General features: G+C 46.4%; 1 protein-coding gene across 1 annotated transcript in view; it reads left to right on the top strand.

Moving 5' to 3' along the window:
* Window positions 1–18,647, top strand: part of PLCG2 (phospholipase C gamma 2) — a 171,672-nt gene that overhangs the window by 97,019 nt on the left and 56,006 nt on the right. The window contains exons 9-13 of the mRNA XM_021671046.2: window positions 4,911–5,012; window positions 7,274–7,392; window positions 10,183–10,268; window positions 12,167–12,287; window positions 17,292–17,460. Coding sequence (XP_021526721.1) covers window positions 4,911–5,012; window positions 7,274–7,392; window positions 10,183–10,268; window positions 12,167–12,287; window positions 17,292–17,460 — 597 coding nt within the window. The remainder of the gene's footprint in view (window positions 1–4,910; window positions 5,013–7,273; window positions 7,393–10,182; window positions 10,269–12,166; window positions 12,288–17,291; window positions 17,461–18,647) is intronic.

Here is an 18,647-nt window from a genome sequence, read left to right on the forward strand (position 1 = left end):
TACCCGCTGCACAGCCTGGAACAGGTGGTTTACCCTTTCTGTGCCCAGTTTCCTCCTCTTTAAGTGGGACTGAGAGCATCTACCTCTGAGAGTTGTGCGGATCAGAGACGACTGTATGGCTGCGTGTGTGTGTGTGTGTGTGTGTGTGTGTGAATATGAATATATGTATGCATGCCTGTTCACATCTAAATCTAAAATTTTTATTTGTATCATTGGAGTTCCATTTATATTTTTTTTCATTTATTTGTTTTTTTTTAAAAATAGACCTTATATTTTAGAGCAGTTTTAGGGTTGCAGCAAAATTAAGTTCATTTACTTGAAAAACCTCTTGTCTTGCAGAACATTTCAAACATACACAGAAGCAGACAGATGGTTTAATGAGCCACCATGTATTATCACTCAGGTTAAAAATTATGAGCATTTTGCCCAATTTGTTTGTTTGCTTGTTTGAGACAAGGTCTCACTCACCCTGTCACCCAGGCTGGAGTGCAGTGGCACAGTAACGGCTCACTGCAGCCTTGACCTCCTGGGCTCAAACCATCCTCCCCCTTCAGCCTCCCAAATAGCTGGGACTACAGGTGTGTGCCACCATGCCCGACAATTTTTTTTTTGAAACCAAGTCTTGATTTGTTGTCCAGGCTGGCATGCAGTAGCGTGATCTCAGCTCACTGCAACCTCCGCCTCATGAGTCCAAGCAATTCTCCTGCCTCAGCCTCCCAAGTAGCTGGGACTACAGATGCCCCACCAGCACACCTGGTTAATTTTTTTGTATTTTTATAGCAACGAAGTTTCATCGTATTAGCCAGAGTGGTCTCGATCTCCCAACCTCATGATCCACCTGCCTCGGCCTCCCAGAGTGCTGGGATTACAGGCCCTCCTTCTTTTTTTTTTTAGACAGAATCTTGCTCTGTCACCCAGGCTGGAGTGCAGTGGCTTGATCTCGGCCCACTGCAACCTCCACCTGCAGGGTTCAAGTGATTCTCCTGCCTCAGCCTCCTGTGTAGCTGGGATTACAGGTGTCCACCACAATGCTCAGCTAATTTTTGTATTTTTATTAGAGTTGGGGTTTCACAATGTTGGCCAGCCCGGTCTTGAACTCCTGACATCAAGTGATCTGCCCACCTTGGCTCCGAAAGTGCTGGGATTATAGGTGTGAGCCACCACACCCGGCCCGGACTAATGTTTGTATATTTATTAGAAACAGGGCTTCACCACGTTGCCCAGGCTGATCTCCAACTCCTGGACTCAAGTGATTCACCTGCCTCAGCCTCCCAAAGTGCTGGGATTACAGACGTAAGCCACTGTGACTGGCCCGCTTTGCCTTTTTTATTTCATCCACTTCTAACTCCACACACGTGTGTCCCTACCCTTCTCCTTCATTTCTTTGCTGAAAGAATTCTAAAGCAAACCCCAGACTTTGCGTCATTTTGTTTATAAATACTTCCATATGTTTCTCTCACAGATGAAACTTTTTTGTTTTTAAAAAAATGTAGCCATTAACACTCCTATTACAGCTTGTGTGATTAACAGTATTTTTTAAATGCCATCTGATACCTAGCCTGTGTTTGGATTTTATTGATTGAAGAGAAACTTACAAACACAGAAGACATGTTTTGTACAAAGCCAGCCACACTGAGGGCTCAGGGAAGGGTGGTAGCTACACAATGATAGTGATCAAAAGAAGGCTTATTTACCCAACCTGAGATTAAGTCTGAGGAAGGAGGTAAAATGAAGATAATATGTTAATTTTACTGGGCAGAATCACATGTGAGGCCCGTGCTGGTGGTAGAGCGAGGTAGAGAGAAATTCATCCACTTTTTTCCTGTTATGATATTCCTTCCACTAAATTATTCAGTTTAGTAGGGAACAATTAAAATTAAATTGGCTAAATTCTTGGGGACAAGTGGCCTTGCATCCTAGAAGTCACCACCTGTTAGGGAGACTTGGGGGTATAGATTTAGCCCCACCTAGTGGTGGTTTACTTTATTACATACTTTCCCCAAATTTAGCCATTTGCTTGGCGCCTCTTAGAGATCAGGGACTGGGGCCAGGAGAAAGTGCAGGAGCTCTCTCTGCATCTGGGGAGTTAGGGCCCAAGCAGCCGTGAGCATCCATGCGATTTTGTTTGGTCACACAGATGCTCATTTGAAATGATCACTGCAGCACTCTGTGTGCAAATTAGTATGACTTTTCTAGAAGACACTTTGGCTGCATGCAATTAAAATAAAACTTTAAAACTAGATTATATACCTTGAGTAAATAGTTGCCCTCCTGGGTATGTATCCTAAGGAAATAATGCAGCATTTTTAATAGGAATGAAAACTTGGAACTCATCTAAATTTTCCTTAGAGGATTTGGCTAAGCACAGTAAAGCTCTGGGATGGATGGGTGATGGGAAGCAGGTATGTTTATAGAACCAGTGTTGCTGGGTTTAGCCTGAGACTCATGACTGGGACCACTTACTTAAATGGAGAGACTAGAAGTCTCTCCTCTGTTTCCCCATTTGTATAACATGGAGAATAACCTGTACCTCCTGGGGTGGTGGTAAGTTCAAGGTGAGCCGCTGTGTGTGGGGCCTGGCATAGAGTCAGTGCCCAGTGTTGACCACCATCACCATTTATTTTTATTTTCACCATTATTCTCTGCTGTTTTCACTATTACAGCTGTCTAGTGCAATACCCAACAGCAAGTAGATGCATTTTATAACCTCTAGAATATTGGCATTTCAATCTCCTTTAGGCAGAAGATTTTTTTGTTTACAGCCAGTCCAGTGCCAGGATATATTAACTAAGTACCCATGCCTTTTGATAATTGTAAAAACTTTGTAGGGAGAAGGAAGGAGGAAGCCTCCGGCCTCTTTGGGACACCTTGGCCAAGCAAGGTATTTTAACCAAGTATCCCACAATTTGGGTTTCATGTTGTGGTATTCAAAGATTCCGACATCCCTGTATGCAAATTAGCCTGCAGTTTCCCAGCTGCGTCCTGGCTGTTTTGGCTGCTGACCCAGGCAGATTTGCAAGAGTCAACAGCAGTTCCTTGTTGTCATGCAGCCATGAATGTCACAAGTCTCCTGGTCACCACCTCATTTGCGTCTGTTCTTCGTTTTTCATTCTTTTGGACATCCTCATCCAGCCCTTCCCATCCAACCACACACACATGTGGTAGCATATTTGCTCCCATTAGTCATAAAGATAGAGGTTTTAGAATATTTGAAATGAAGAAAGCATTGGTCAAAGTTGAATTTACATGGTCGTATTTATTTCATCCCTTTTCCTGTAAACATTTGGGATTTCAGGGCATGGAGAGGAAAGCCATAGTTACTTAACATTATGCATTCTTTTTTATTTTTTTTGAGACGGAGTTTCACTTTTGTTGCCCAGGCTGGAGTGCAATGGCACAATCTCAGCTTGGCGCAATCTTGGCTCATCACAACCTCTGCCACCTGGGTTCAAGTGATTCTCTTGCCTCAGCCTGATGAGTAGCTGGGATTAGAGGCATGTGTCACCACATCCAGCTAATTTTGTATTTTTGGTAGAGATGGGGTTTTGGTTGACCAGGCTGGTCTCGAACTCCTGACCTCAGGTGATCGACCCAGTCAGCCTCCCAAAATGCTGGGATTACAGGTGTGAGCCACCAAGCTCAGCTTATGTATTCTTTTTCTAAACGGTTTCTAAAATGTCTAGGACTGTGCGCAGCTGCTTTGGAACTGGTCATGGGTATTTCCGTTATTATCAGTGCGTCAGCAGCCCTGTTTGCCTGTTCTCTTGAAAAGAGAGCATATGATTAGACTCTATGTCAGTTTAGTTATTTGAAACCCAGACTCTGCAACTTACAAGCTGTTTGAGCTTAGGATCATTAGGTGATGTTCATGGCCCTCTGTTTCCTTGTCTGTAAGATGACAATGACAATATATGACTTGAGGAGTTGTGCGGACTAAGTGAGGTGACCGTAGGAGGAAGATAGATGCTTGTTTGCACAAGCGGCCATGCTATGAGCACTTTTTTTTTTTTTTTTTTTTCCAGACAGAATCTTGCTCTGTTGCCCAGGCTGGAGTGCAGTGGCATGATCTTGTCTCACTGCAACCTCCACCTCCTGGGTTCAAGCCATTCTCATGCTTCAGCCTCCTGAGTAGCTGGGATTACAGGCGCCTGCTACCATACCTGGCTTTTTTTTTTTGTTGTTGTTGTTAATATTTTAGTAGGGATGGGGTTTCCTCATGTTGGCCAGGCTGGTCTGGAACTCCTGAGCTCGGGCAATCCACGTGCCTCATCCTCCCAATGTGGGTCTGAGCACTTTCTATGTACCAGGTGCTGTGTTAGGCACATAACCTGATAAGGTTCAGACAGCGCATCATGCAGTGTACATTTCATGGATGGGGAGGCACAGAGACAGCATGTAACTTGCCCAGGGTCACCTAGGTGGAATGAGAGGCCAACCCAGGTAAGCGTCCTGCAAGGCTGATGTAACCACCAAGCTCCCAGGCTCTTCATACTAACAAATGTAAAGAGCTAGCAAAGGGCAGGAGTTGGCAGACCATGCCCTACGGGCCAAACACAGCTAACCACTTGTTTTATAAACAAAATTTTGTTGGAATACAGTCATGCCCATTTGCCTGTGGATTATCTGTGGCTGCTTTTACGCCACGACACCAGAGTTGAGTGGTTGCGACAGACCCCATATGGCTCACAGAGCCCGAAATATTTACTCTCTGGCTCTTTACAGAGAACATTTGCTGACCCCTGGCAGAGGGCCATGTGCAGAATGGAGCCTCAACATGCGGTGCTCGATGGCAAGTGAATTCAGAATCGGTTGACGTTTCAGTCTTCTATCGCGACTGGAAGGACCCTGGGAAATGAAGAACTTTGTCAGTTCTCGTTTTGGTGATCACTCATTCTCTTTGTCATTTTCAGGAGCACTGGGCACAGGATCTGAACAAAGTCCGTGAGCGGATGACAAAGTTCATCGATGACACTATGCGTGAAACCGCTGAGCCTTTCTTGTTTGTGGATGAGGCGAGTAGGCTGGGCTTGTTGCGTGGGGGTGACTTTTTGATTGATGTCTGTGATTCCTGAGGTTTATTTTCTGTTTCTCTTTCCTTGGAGAGCTTTGCTATTTGATGTCCCCATGACTGACTGGTTAGTTGAGAGTGTTCCCCCCGCCCCAGGTTCCAGATTACTGTAACTGCCTAATGGGCTCATTTTGCTTGCTGTCTAGACAGAACTGATTGATCAAGATGGAGGATTGGAACAGAGAAAGAGTTTAATTCACATAGAGATGGCTGCATGGAAGACAAGAGTTTTATTATTGCTCAAATAATCCTCACTTTCAGCGGCTAGGGTTTTGTTTGTGTGTGTGTGTGTGTGTGTGTGTGTGTGTGTTTGTTTTGTTTTGATAAGATAGATACTTGTTTTCACAAGCTGTCATGATATGAGCACTTTTTTTTTTTGAGACAGAGTCTCGCTTTGTTGCCCAGGCTGGAGTGCAGTGGCATGATCTCAGCTCACTGTAACCTCTCCTTCCCGGGTTCAAGTGATTCTCGTGCTTCAGCCTCATGAGTAGCTGGGATTATAAGCACCCGCCACCACACCTAGCTATTTTTTTTTTTCGTATTTTTAGTAGAGACAAGGTTTCACTAATGTTGGCCAGGTTGGTCTTGAACTCCTGACCTTGTGATTCACACCCCCCCCCACCACCTCCCGCACCCCCCCACCCCCTGCCCCAACCTCAGCCTCCCAAAGTGTTGGGATTACAGGGGTGAGCCACCACACCCGGGGGCGAGGCTAGGATTTTTTAAAGATCTTTGGCCGGCTGGGGAAGGGTTGCCTGATTGGTTGGGGATGCAATCATATGGGTGTGGAAAATAGTGTGCTTCTGGCTGGGGCCACAGGATCAGTGGGTGGCCTAGGTGGAGCCATGCGAATACCCGAAAGAATGTCTCAGAAGGCCAGCCTTAAGCTCAACAAGAGTTACCTGTAGGAGTAACTGGGGAAGTTGCGAATCTTATAACCTCCAGAAAAATGACTGGTAACCAGTTAGTTTCCATCTTAGCAGAATTCAGGCTCCTCTCCTCCTCCTGATCTGGTCTTCCGTTAGCTTTAGAAAGGCAGTTTAGCTTTGGGGAAGCGCTGCCATTTAAACTGTAAACTAAATGTTTTCCAAAGTTAGCTTGGCCCAAGCCCAGGAATAATTAAGGGCAGTTTGGAGGTTAAAGGCAAGAGACAGGTGGGTTAGATCAGATCTCTTTCATTGTCCTAAGTTTCTTGCTGTGCTGATTTTTGCAAAGGCAGTTAGTTTTACAGCCTTTTCTTACTATTGTCTATTGACCATGCTGCCTGGGTGGGATTATAGATTTTGCCACTAGAGGGCATCTGCCACCAGAGAGAGAGGAACCATTGCAAGCACAAAAACAAAATGTGAAGGTGCCTGGGTGGTTGCAGGTCCTAGGGAAGGAGGGGAGGTGGAACTGGGGAGTGCCTGCCCCCTATGAGGTCATTCTCAGGCAGCTGAAAGTAGGCCCAGGTCGCTAAAGCATCTCTCTCTCTCTCTTTCTTTCTTTCTTTCTTTTTTTAAAAAGGGGCTAGGAATTGTAACTTGAGATTTCCTGCCCTTTCAACATTCTGATATGGGTAACACTCTGTTTCTTAAGTTGGGTAGCAGATTTACAAATGTTCATGCTACTTTTATGCTTTAAAACGTTTATATGAGGCCAGGGGTGGTGGCTCACACTTGTAATCACAGCACTTTGGGAGGCCAAGGCGGGCGGACCACTTGAGGTTAGGGGTTTGAGAGCAGCTGACCAACATGGTAAAATTCTGTCTCTACTAAAAATACAAAAATTAGTCAGGCGTGGTGGTGGTGCACGCCTGTTATCCCAGCTACTTGGGAGGCTGAGGCGGGAGAATCGCTTTAGCCCAGGAGGCGGAGGTTGCAGTGAGCTGCGATTGGGCCACTGCACTCCAGCCTGTCTCAAAAAACAAACAAAAAACAGCAACAACATATATATGGTAAGGATAAGCCCTTGCAGTAGCAAATATTTTAGGATAAACATTAAAAAAGAAAGTATTGTCCAGGTCCATGGAACAAACATGTCACTGCAGCCTGTTGCAGCCTGAGCCTTCTGTATTGAAAACGTGGGTAACTGAGGTCTGGAGATTGTCTGTTGATTTCATATCTCAGCAGCGTCTCTTCCCCTGGGTGAGCACAGACCAGAAACAAGCAGACACCATCCCTCCTGTCAGCGTCATGATCTGGTCTTCGCGTTTGACTCTTTTAGTTCCTCACATACCTGTTTTCACGAGAAAACAGCATCTGGGATGAGAAATATGACGCGGTGGACATGCAGGACATGAACAACCCCCTGTCTCATTACTGGATCTCCTCGTCACATAACACGTGAGTTTCAGACGTGCCTGTGATGGGCTGGGCAAGACAGAGCGCATGAGGGTTAAGGCAGGTGTCCCATGTGCTGCTCTGGTGAGCCATGTTGTGAAGCAGGTGGAGGATATAGTGCTATATTCCTCGGATGAGAATACACAGAAGCTTCTGGAAGGAGAGGGGAATGCACCTCCCTTTTCCAGTTGGCATCGAAATACTAATCTGTTTTCTGTGGCCCTAAAAAGCTAGTAAAAACGAAAGTAACTTGGCCAGGCATGGTGGCTCAAGCCTGTAATCTCAGCACTGTGGGAGGCTTAAGTGGGAGGATCACCTGAGGTTGAGAGTTCAAGACCAGCCTGACTAACATGGAGAAACCCTGTCTCTACTAAAAATACAAAATTAGCCACCCATGGTGGCAGATGCCTGTAATCCCAGCACTGTGGGAGTCCAAGGTGGGTGGCTCATCTGAGGTCAGGAATTCAAGACCAGCTTGACCAACGTGGAGAAATCCTATCTATACTAAAAATACAAAATTAACTACGCATGGTGACACATGCCTGTAATCCCAGCTACTCGGGAGGTTGAGGCAGGAGAATCACTTGAACCTGGGAGGTGGAGGTTGTGGTGAGCCAAGATCGGGCCATTGCACTCCAGCCTGGGCAACAAGAGTGCAATTCTGTCTCGCAAAACAAAACAAAGCAAAACAAAAAACAAAAATGAAAGTAACTTAAAGTAACTTAGTAATTAAAGTATCTTAGAAAACTTAGTTTTTCAAGACTTGGGCATCTCACAGTGGCCACAGCAAGGCAATTCAGTGACTCATTGAATTGATTCATAAGGGGTGTGTACCCTGTGCCTGCTTAAAGCTGGGGATTTGGCTGTGAACAGGCAGGAGCAGCCTCGTCCTCGTGTGCTGGGAGGAAGCCCTCCGTTGAAAGTTAACCACAGAGTAGGACTTGCAGAGGCGGGGAGCAGGTGGCAAGGTGAGGAGAAGTATTTCAGACAGAGGAGCAGCATGTGCCAAGGCCTTGGGGCAGGAGCAAGTGAGAGGAGTCTGCTAAGGCTGCACTGCAGAATCCGGGAGAGTGGTGTCAGGAGGGCGGCAGACAGGGCCAGCTGGAGCAGGATCTTGTAGGTCACCGTGAGAGCTGTCAGGGAGACCCTTACGACTTCTAACCGGAGAGCAAGATGCTCACAGGGGCCTCTTGGGATGGTTACTCTGACTGCAAAAGAGGGAGGATAAAGCATGTTGCACTGAAGTACTGGTATTTAGTCTGTCTTACAGGGTGAGGGGTGAGGGGTGAGGTCCTTGGGTCATGGCCCCCAGAGCTGTAGGTGGGGACTTTCCTAAGTGCCATTGCAGGGGGTCATCTGCAACCTCTGCCTCCCTAGTTCAAGCAATTCTCCTGCCTCAGCCTCCCAAGTAGCTGGATTACAGGTGCACACCATCACACCCAGCTAATTTTTGTATTTTTAGTAGAGACGGGGTTTCACCATGTTGCCCAGAATGGTCTCGATCTCTTGACCTCGTGATCTGCCTGCCTCGGCCTCCCAAAGTGCTGGGATTATAGGCGTGAGCCACCGTGCCTGGCCGGGAAAAGGCTTTTAACGGTCTTATGCTCCAGGCATTGGGAAGGTAAAATCTCTTTCAGGGGCAAATTGATTTCATGGTTGTCTCTTCCCCACTATGCCCATCATTTTACGAGTTTGTGTTGGTGTTGAGTTTGTGTTCAGCGTGGTGCATTCTAGAAAACCTAGAAGACAGTTAAGAAATACAAACTTAAAAAAAAAGACACTTTCATTTTCGGTTCGAAGGTTCATGTGCAGGTTTGTTACATAGGTCAACTTGGTGTCATGGGGGTTTGTTGAGCAGATTATTTCATTACCCAGGTATTAAGCCTACTACCCGCTAGTTGTTTTTCCTGATCGTCTCCCTTCTCCCACTCTCTGACAGGCCCCAGTGTGAGGAACACAAACTTTTTTTTTTTTTGAGACAGAGTTTCACTCTTGTTGCCCAGGCTTGAGTGCAATGGTGCAATCTCAGCTCACCACACCCTCTGCCTCCCAGGTTCAAGCGATTTTCCTGCCTCAGCCTCCTGAATAGCTGGGATTATAGGCGCCCACCACCACGCCTGGCTAATTTTTGTATTTTTAGTAGAGACAGGATTTCACCATGTTAGTCAGGCTGGTCTTGAACTCCTGACTTCAGGTGATCCACCCACCATGGCTTCCCAAAGTGCTGGGATTACAGGCATGAGCCACCGTGCCTGGCCTTGCAACACAAACTTTAAAAAAGTGGGGGGTGAATCATGGTGAAGAAGAAAGTGCATAAAAAGAGTCATTTTTTACGGCAGTTTTTGTGGATCTGGTTCCTAAAATAGCTGATTTCTCCAACAATTGCTGAACGCCTGTTCTGTGCCTGGCCTCGAGCCCTGATATCAAAAGAAGCGCCCATCTCTGTTGAGACTGAGCACCCGAGGGTGGTCATGGGGCCCTGTTAATTCACCTTCTGTAGTTTTTTGCTTCTGATGTGTTTTGATCAGCTTCTCCTCAAAAGAGCATGTCCTCTCTACTCCACGCTTGCATTGCCCAGGGGTCAGCAGCCACCTCCTGCGACTGTGCCCCGAGTTCAAAGCTCATGCCCAGTGTGGCTGTAGGACTGTGTATTTCTGTCCCAGGCCTTAGCTTTGAGTCTTTCTGGATGAAAGAACTCAGAGCTTTGGGGGTTCAGGCTGAGAAGGTCCCCCAGGACACCCCAAGCCCCCATGGTTGCCACCCCCACACGGCCATCTGCCTTATCTCCTGCAGGTACCTCACAGGTGACCAGCTGCGGAGTGAGTCGTCCACAGAGGCCTACATCCGCTGTCTGCGCATGGGCTGTCGCTGCATCGAACGTGAGTAGCTCCTTCTTTTTTTTTTTTTTTGAGACGGAGTTTTGTTCTTGTTACCCAGGCTGGAGTGCAATGGCGAGATTTCAGCTCACCGCAACCTCCGCCTCCTGGGTTCAGGCAATTCTCCTGCCTCAGCCTCCTGAGTAGCTGGGATTACAGGCACGTGCCACCATGCCCAGCTAATTTTTTGTATTTTTAGTAGAGACGGGGTTTCACCATGTTGACTAGGATGGTCTCGATCTCTTGACCTCGTGAGAGTAGCTCCTTCTTGGTGGAAGTCACGCTCACGGCAAATTGAAGATAACCGCGTGGTCAGTCTGTGCTTTCTTTCAAATTTTAAAGACGTTTTAGTGGACACATAATAATAGCTGTGCATCTTTATGGGGTTAGAGTGTGATGTTTCTTTTTCTTATTTTGTTTTTGAGACAGAGTCCCTGTCCTCTGTATCTTCTCAGCGTCCTCCTGGGCTGGTATTAGAGGGAGGCAAACAGACACCTGCTGGGTCCTAGGTGTGCTCCGGAACACCGTATCACCTGGATTGGGGATCTATGAGCAACTGTGAAAAAGAACCATCAGGGCTGGATACGGTGGCTCATGCCTGTAATCCCAGCACTTTGGGAAGCTAAGGTGGGAGGATTGCATGAGGCCAGCAGTTTGAGACCAGCCTGGGTGACATGGCGAGATCCTGTCATTATGAAAAATAAAAAAATTAGCCATGTGTGATGGTGTGCACCTGTGGTCCCAGCTACTTGGGAGGCTGAGGTGGGAGGATTGCTTGAGCCCAGGAGGTAGAGGCTGTCGTGAGCTGTGATTGTGCCACTTCACTATAGCCTGGGCAACAGAGTGAGACTCTGTGTCTCAACAGAAAAGAAAAGAAGAGTTAGGTGGCATGCGTGGCTGGGCAGGTGTCAGAGGCCTTATTTCCCTTCTTCCTTCTCTTAGCTTATCTGGCTCCTTTCCAGGGAGGCTGGAAGTCTCTTTCCTTCCAGCCTCCTTCTCACCAAGGGCTCATGGCTGCATTTGGTGGAGAAAAGGCACCAACTGGCTGGGTGTGGTGTTTCACGCCTGGAATCCCGGCGCTGTGAGAGGTCGAGGCGGGTGGATCACTTGAGGTCAGGAGTTTGAGACCATCTGGCCAACATGGTGAAACCCCGTCTCTAAATACAAAAATTAGTTGGGTGTGGTAGTGCACATCTGTAATCCCAGCTACCTGGGAGGCGGAGGCATAAGAATTGCTTGAGTCCAGGAGGCAGAGGTTGCAGTGAGCTGAGATCGCACCACTGCCTTCCAGCTTGGGCAACAGGAGACTCTGTCTCAAAAAAAAAAAAAAGAAACGAAAAGAAAAAGGCAACAACCACTGAGTCACGCGCCAGTGCTACCAAAAACACTCATCACGGAAACAGTGTTTTGTAGCAGTTATTCCATAGACCTTTTTTCTGTTTATGATTTTCACCTCCCTCAGGAAAAAGCAAATATTTAAAAGTAAAGCTCGAAGCAGTCAGCTCCTGTGCCCTCCAGGAGTCGAAAAGATGGGGGCTGTTCACCTTCCACATGACCCATTTCTGTTTGAAAAATTTACTGTGAACCTTTACTCATAAATTTTCATTGCTCTGTATTATTTCCATGGGCAGAAGAGGCAGTCAGGGTTTTCGACAGGTGAAGTCAGAAAATAAAACACATGATAAAACCTTCTTTAAAAAGAAGCACTGAAACTAGCTTGTCTTGGACAGCTCACTGCATTATGTAAGACCACAGGGAGACCCATGTCCTCGTGTTGGCCGCGGAGTGGAGGGAGCCTGGGCGTCTGTGTCTAGTAACTGAATTGACATGTGGGCCGAGGGCTGACCTTGGGGCTGTGGGTGATCACACGTGGTGTTGAGGCTGCCTGTTTCTCCCTGTAGTGGACTGCTGGGACGGGCCCGATGGGAGGCCGGTCATCTACCACGGCTGGACGCGGACCACTAAGATCAAGTTTGATGACGTCGTGCAGGCCATCAAGGACCATGCCTTTGTGACCTCGAGGTCAGTTGGCTGATTTCTGGGTGGTTTGACTTAAAGGGGAAGGCAGGTGGGGTTGGATGGACAGATGGAAAGACCGGCAAACACGTTTAGACGCCTCCCTTCAAACACATGAAGGACTGGGCTCCATCTTGACAGAAGCCATTGCCATCAAGTCCTCACCCATGTGTTGGCGCCCCCTGCGGGCCAAGAGTTCGAGTTGCTCCCTGGCTCTAGAGCCCGGAGGAGGCTCTGGCTAGGGAACCCTGTGGCTGCTCAGCGCCCCTGCCCACCTCCTCATTCTGTCTGGTCCCCACTTTCAGAACCCTCAAGAGAAGGAAAGGCCGGGCACACTGGCTCATGCCTGTAATCCCAGCAGTTTGGGAGGCTGAGGTGTGGTCACTTGAGGTCAGGAGTCTGAGAAGAGCCTGGGCAACATGGTGAAACCATGTCTCTACCAAAAATACAAAAGATAAAAAATAAAAAAAATTAGCCTGGCTCAGTGTCATGTGCTTGTAGTCCCAGCTACTTGGGAGGCAGAGGCCGGAGGACTGCCTGAACCTGGGAGGCAGAGGTTGTGGTGAGCTGAGATTGCACCACTGTATTCCAGCCTGGGCAACAGAATGAGACAGTCTCCAAAAAAATAAATAAATACTAATAAAAAAAAAAAAAGAGAGAGAGAAAGAGACAAGGAAAGACAAGGAAAGTTAAAATTCCCCTTCTGTTCTAATTCCGTCTTTTCTGCCCGGTTCTACAGGCGGAATCCAAGCAACCAGTAGTGGTGGTGGTGTCGGGGGTGTTCGTATTTCTTGAATACCCCCTTGGGCCAGACTCTGTGCTAGGCGCTTTGTACATGTGATCATTTTGATTCTTTGCCAGAAAGTGGGCCTGGTTATCCCCATTTAATAGACAAGTCATCTAAGGCGAGTGGAGGTTAAGTGGGTGAAAACATTTAGGTTCATTTCAAGGGTTTCTGACCCCGGTCTAATTCTTTTCTGTCCCACCAGAAGACCTTTGTCTGGGCTGGAGGTCAACGAAATTGTTCTGCAAAGGGCCTGATAGAAATATTTCGGGCTTTCTGGGCCCTGTGGTCTCTGTCGCAGCAGTTCAGCCCTGTTGCTGAAGTGCAAAAGCGGCAGTGGCCAACAGGTAAATAGATGGGCCCGGCTGTGTTCCAGTTAAAACTGGAATTACAAATTACAAAAATAGATGGCAGGCCAGATTTGGGGTGGAGGCCGTCATATGCCGACTCCTGGTCTAGGTTCCTTATTATTTCTGAGAGCTGGCAAGAGGCCTTCTATAGCCACAGTGGAATGATAGTTGTCTTTTTATCCCTTCTGGGATAGAACAGCACTTACAAGTATGGGTTCTGAGTCCTTCTTGATGAATTTGAATTCAGCTGTTAAGTAAAGCAATTTCAATTCTGTGCTTCAATTCCCATGTTAAAAGGTAGAGGTGTGAGCAGTGGCTCACACCTATAGTCATAGCACTTTGGGAGGCCAAGGTGGGAGGATCATGAGGTCAGGAGATCGAGACCAGCCTGACCAACATGGAGAAACCTTGTTTCTACTAAAAATACAAAAAATAAGCTGGGCATAGTGGTGGGTACCTGTAGTCTCAGCTACTTGGGAAGCTGAGGCAGGAGAATCGCTTGAACCTGCGAGGCAGAGATTGTGGTGAGCTGAGATGGTGCCACTGCACTCCAGCCTGGGCAACAAGAGCAAGACTCAGTGTCAAAAAAAAAAAAAAAAAAAAAATAGAGGTGATAATTGTGTGTACCTCACAGGGTAGTTGTGAAGATTAAATGAGATGCCATATAGAAAGTGCTTAATCCTGCACCTGGAATAGAGTAAGTGTTCAGTCAATATGATTTGTTTTTTCTTTCTTTCTTTCTCTTTCTTTTCTTTCTTTTCCTTTCTTTTCTTTTCTTTTCTTTTCCTTCCTTCCTTCCTTCCTTCCTTCCTTCCTTCTTTCTTTCTTTCCTTTCTTTCTTTTGAAATGGAGTCTTATTCTGGCAGAGTCTCGGCTTCACCTTCCAAGTTAAAGCAATTCCCCTGCCTCAGCCTCCCAAATAGCTGGGATTACAGGCACCTGCCATCGTGCCTCGCTAATTTTTGTATTTTTATAGAGACAGGGTTTCACTATGTTGGCCAGCCTCGTCTTGAACTCCTGACCTCAGGTGATCCTCCTGCCTTGGCCTCCTAAAGTGCTGGGATTACAGGTGTGAGCCACTGCGCTCAGGCTGATTGGTTGTTTTTATTGCACTGACTACAGAAATCCCTCGAGCTGCGGGGAGGTGTTGCTCTGAACCATGCAATTATGAATTATGGATGTCTTTTCCCACTTGGCGAAAACCTTTAAATGAAGGCTTATGATTTCTCCATCGCAGCATTCTCCCTCTTAGGGAAGGCCCTAGCCCTTTTTAGTGCCGACCTCCACCAGGCAGTTGGAAGGAACCCGTATTAACAGAGGCCATCGGGTGGCTTCTTAGACTGCTTTGAGAGTTTGCTTTCATTTTCAGGACATAAGTGCTTATGATTGTGAGTTGATAGTTTTCGTGAAACATTATTTCATTTGTGGCTAGAGGAAGTTTTTTTCTGGCTAAAATAGGCCTGGAATCATGTAACCCCTGTAGGGCTAGAACTCTTTAATCAAACATTAATGCATTAATGTTTTTGCAGCAAAATGCATCCTTATCGGTATTAAGAGGAATTTAAAGAAATGATTGCAAGCAGCGTTCATTCAAATAGTTCAGATTTTGCTGCCAATTGAGTTTTGATACCAACTTACTAGGTACCCTTTGTTCTAAAAACTTTTGAGCTGTTGTGTGCTACTGAGGGTGTGTGGACTAGGTTGGAGGACTGAGCTGGATCATGCTTCCCAGGAGTGATGAGGCCATGATTTACTTGAGCTGAAACATGATTATGGACTTTATTTTTAACACCATCTGTTTATTTTCGACTTTCCCTTCTTTTCTATCGAGTGATGTGGTTTCCTGTTGATGGAAGTGACATAGCTGCCTTTAGAATACTTTTGTTTCATGATAATGCGATGCACAAGCCTCAGATGAATTCTCAGTGGGGAAAAACCCAACTATACACTATATTTCTTGGATAATTAGAGAAGTCTGAATACGGACTATATGTCTAATGATCATTAATTAGAGATAATTTCCTGAGGTGATATGGTGTGGTTATGTCAGTGGATGTTCTTGTTCTTAAGAGATACCTGTGGAGGATGTCTGCACTTCATTTCAGATGGTTCAAGAGGAAACGTAAATACATGTGCAAATGAAATATAAAAATAGGCTGGGTGCGGTGACTCATGCCTGTAATCCCAGCACTTTGGGAGGCTAAGGCGGGTGGATAACCTGAGGTGAGGATTTCGAGACCAGCCTGACCAACATGGTGAAACCCCGTCTCTACTAAAAATACGAAAAATTAGCTGGGCATGCTGGTGGGAACCTATAACCCCAGCTGCTCAGGAGGCTGAGTCAGGAGAATCACTTGAATCCAGGAGGCAGAGGTTGCAATGAGCCGAGGTTGCACCACTGTACTCTAGCCTGGGCAACAAGCGAAACTTCGTCTCAAAAAAGAAAAAAAAATATATGATTTTTCTCTTCCCTCAGGAGGAGTATGTGTGTATATGTATGTATTTATAGGCATATATATGTATACACACATACTATTGATATGTGAATGTATACATACACACACGTTCACATATATAGAAGGATACAGGTGATCTTTATTGATGAATTCTGTAATTGTGAATTTGCCTACTTGCTAAAATTTACTTGTAACCCCAAATCAAATCGCAAAGCACTCTGAGGTCATTTTCAGACACACACAAAGTGTGGAAAATGAGACTCAGGCCATGCACATGTGTTCGGCTGGGACCGAGCAAAGCAGCGCTCCCCTTCCTTGTCTACAGCATGAAAGCTTCAACAAGTGTCCTTCTCAACATCTGTTGAGTGCCACATTTTTCCTGTTTTTGAGTCTTATCTTAGTGATTTTGCTGTTCAAATGGCCTGAAGCACAATGCTGAAGAGCTGTCTGGTGTTCCTGAGCCCGAGAAGGCTGTAATGTGCCTTACGGAGAAAACACCTGTGTCAGATGTACCTCGTTCAGGCGTGAATTACAGTGATTCTGGCTGTGAGCCCAATGTCAGTCAACAGCATGTACCAGATCATATGTCTGTAAACAGAAACACACATAAAACAAAGTGAGATATTGATCAGTTGAGGAAAATACTGTGACCGCAGACTCAAAAGGCCCTGACCCTGTTTTTCCCCTTAGGAGCAATGGCTCAGGTTTTTACCAGTCAGTGTTGGTGGTGACTTTGTGGACCATAACCCTCAAAGATAACAAAAATCAACTATAGATACACACACACAAATGATCTATAAATATACAGACACCTTATATACATATATACAATAATGTATGCCTACATATATATACAAAAATTACCTGTGTGTGCATATGAATAAGAATATATAAAACCAATACCCTTTATAAATACAGAAAATAATAAATATGCCAAAGTAGGTAGATGCGCTCATGGAACAGTGTCAGTGTTGGTGACCCTAGGTGAAGCATACATGGGTGCTCATTGCACTTTGTTTTCATCTTATCTGTAGGTTTGAAATAAAAAATGATTAGAGACTTCTTTCTGTAAGTTTAAAGACAGGAGTGGATGGAAAAAAATAAAAAGTACATTGTAGGGTGTAGGAAGCAGTGCATTGTGGGGTGTGGGGAAGCAGTGCATTCTGGGATGAGGGGAAGCAGTGCATTCTGGGGTGTGAGGAAGTGCCCGAATCAGATCACAGCTGTTCTGACTCCCAGGGCTCCAGCCCCCACATCCAAGATGAGGTCCTCTCCTTGTGGGAGGGCAGGTGTGGGGGGCATGCCCCCAGCAACACCCAGTTTCTGTTGCCCCGGGGCCGAGCTGCCCTGGTCCCTCTGTGGGGCAGATCCAGAGATATGCGCTCCCCCTTCCGAGCCGCCCACCCTCTTCCATCCGCAGCTTCCCAGTGATCCTGTCCATTGAGGAGCATTGCAGCGTAGAGCAGCAGCGCCACATGGCCAAGGTCTTCAAAGATGTATTTGGCGACCTTCTTCTGATGAAGCCCACGGAGGCCAGCGCTGACCAGCTGCCCTCACCCAGCCAGCTGCGGGAGAAGATCATCATCAAGGTAGGCACTCTGGATGCTGCTGTCAGCTGTCCAGGGAGCCCAGTGGCTTGGTTCCCGGCTCCAGGTCCCATTCACCAAATTCTGTGTCCTACTGACCCTGCTCCAGGTCCCACTGCAGAGGCTCAAACCTGCTTACCTTACTAACACTGTGACCCCAGGCAAAGTCATTAACCTTTCAGGGTCTCTGTTCTCACCAGTCTCTGGGGGAGATAACACTGGAATCCACCTGGCTAGCTTGCTGGGAGCATGACATGAGGAAAGGCGTGCAGAATATATGGAAGTACGCCTGTCCTGTAACTGGTGCTACGTTACATGCTAACTTGTTATGGTTCATTCGTTCATTGGTGAACCTTCCCCACGCCCCTCTCAGCCCTATGTGAGGTGCTGGAGGTGTCCAGTGACCTGGGGGCTGTTTCTGTGATTGGAGCTTCCAGCTGAGTGTGGGAGGAGAGCAGTTGCTAGAAAAGGCTGAGTGCAGCAATAGAGCTGACATTCCCAGTGCTGCAGGGGAGATGTGTGATGATATCTGCCTAGGGATGCCATAGTAACATTTGGATTTTTGAGTTATTGGGATAAAGAACCAGATATGCAGTGGCTTAAAGCATATAAGAGTTTATTTCTTCCCCATGGGAGGGAGAACATTCTGGGAGTTTTGAGCTCTAGCCCACAAGGTGACTGAGGGTCCCAGGCCCCCACATTCTGCTCTACCATCTCTCAGGGCAGCAGTTTTCAACTGGGGTTTCACAGACCCCCAAAGAATCCACGGTTAGAATCAGAGGGGCACGTGAACTTCAGCAGAAAATAAATTATATCTTTATTTTAATTAACCTGTACATAAAATTTAATACTTCCCTCAATTATGAACGTTGGCAACAAGCCACTTGGGGGCTCTGTCACCAGTGGAAGTCGTGACTATTTTCATATCACGTTTACAGTTACTGCAAATATTTCAAAATAATGTTATGCTCGTCACCACTTTGGAATTATGGAGGTTATTAGATCTGCCTCTAGATCTTATTTAAGATGTGAATAAAGAAACACATCTATTAGTGTATTGCAAATATTTGTTTAATATCTTAATCATATTTCAATGTAATCGAGTTTCCTTTGTAATTTTACATATTATTAATATTCTGAGAAAGGGATCTGTAGCCTTCCCCAGAATATGAAGGAGCTCATGACACAAT

This window comes from Aotus nancymaae, unplaced genomic scaffold, assembly GCF_030222135.1.
Source record: "Aotus nancymaae isolate 86718 unplaced genomic scaffold, 86718_ANA_hifiasm-v0.15.2.pri h1tg000030l, whole genome shotgun sequence".
NCBI classification, from domain to species: Eukaryota; Metazoa; Chordata; class Mammalia; order Primates; family Aotidae; genus Aotus; species Aotus nancymaae.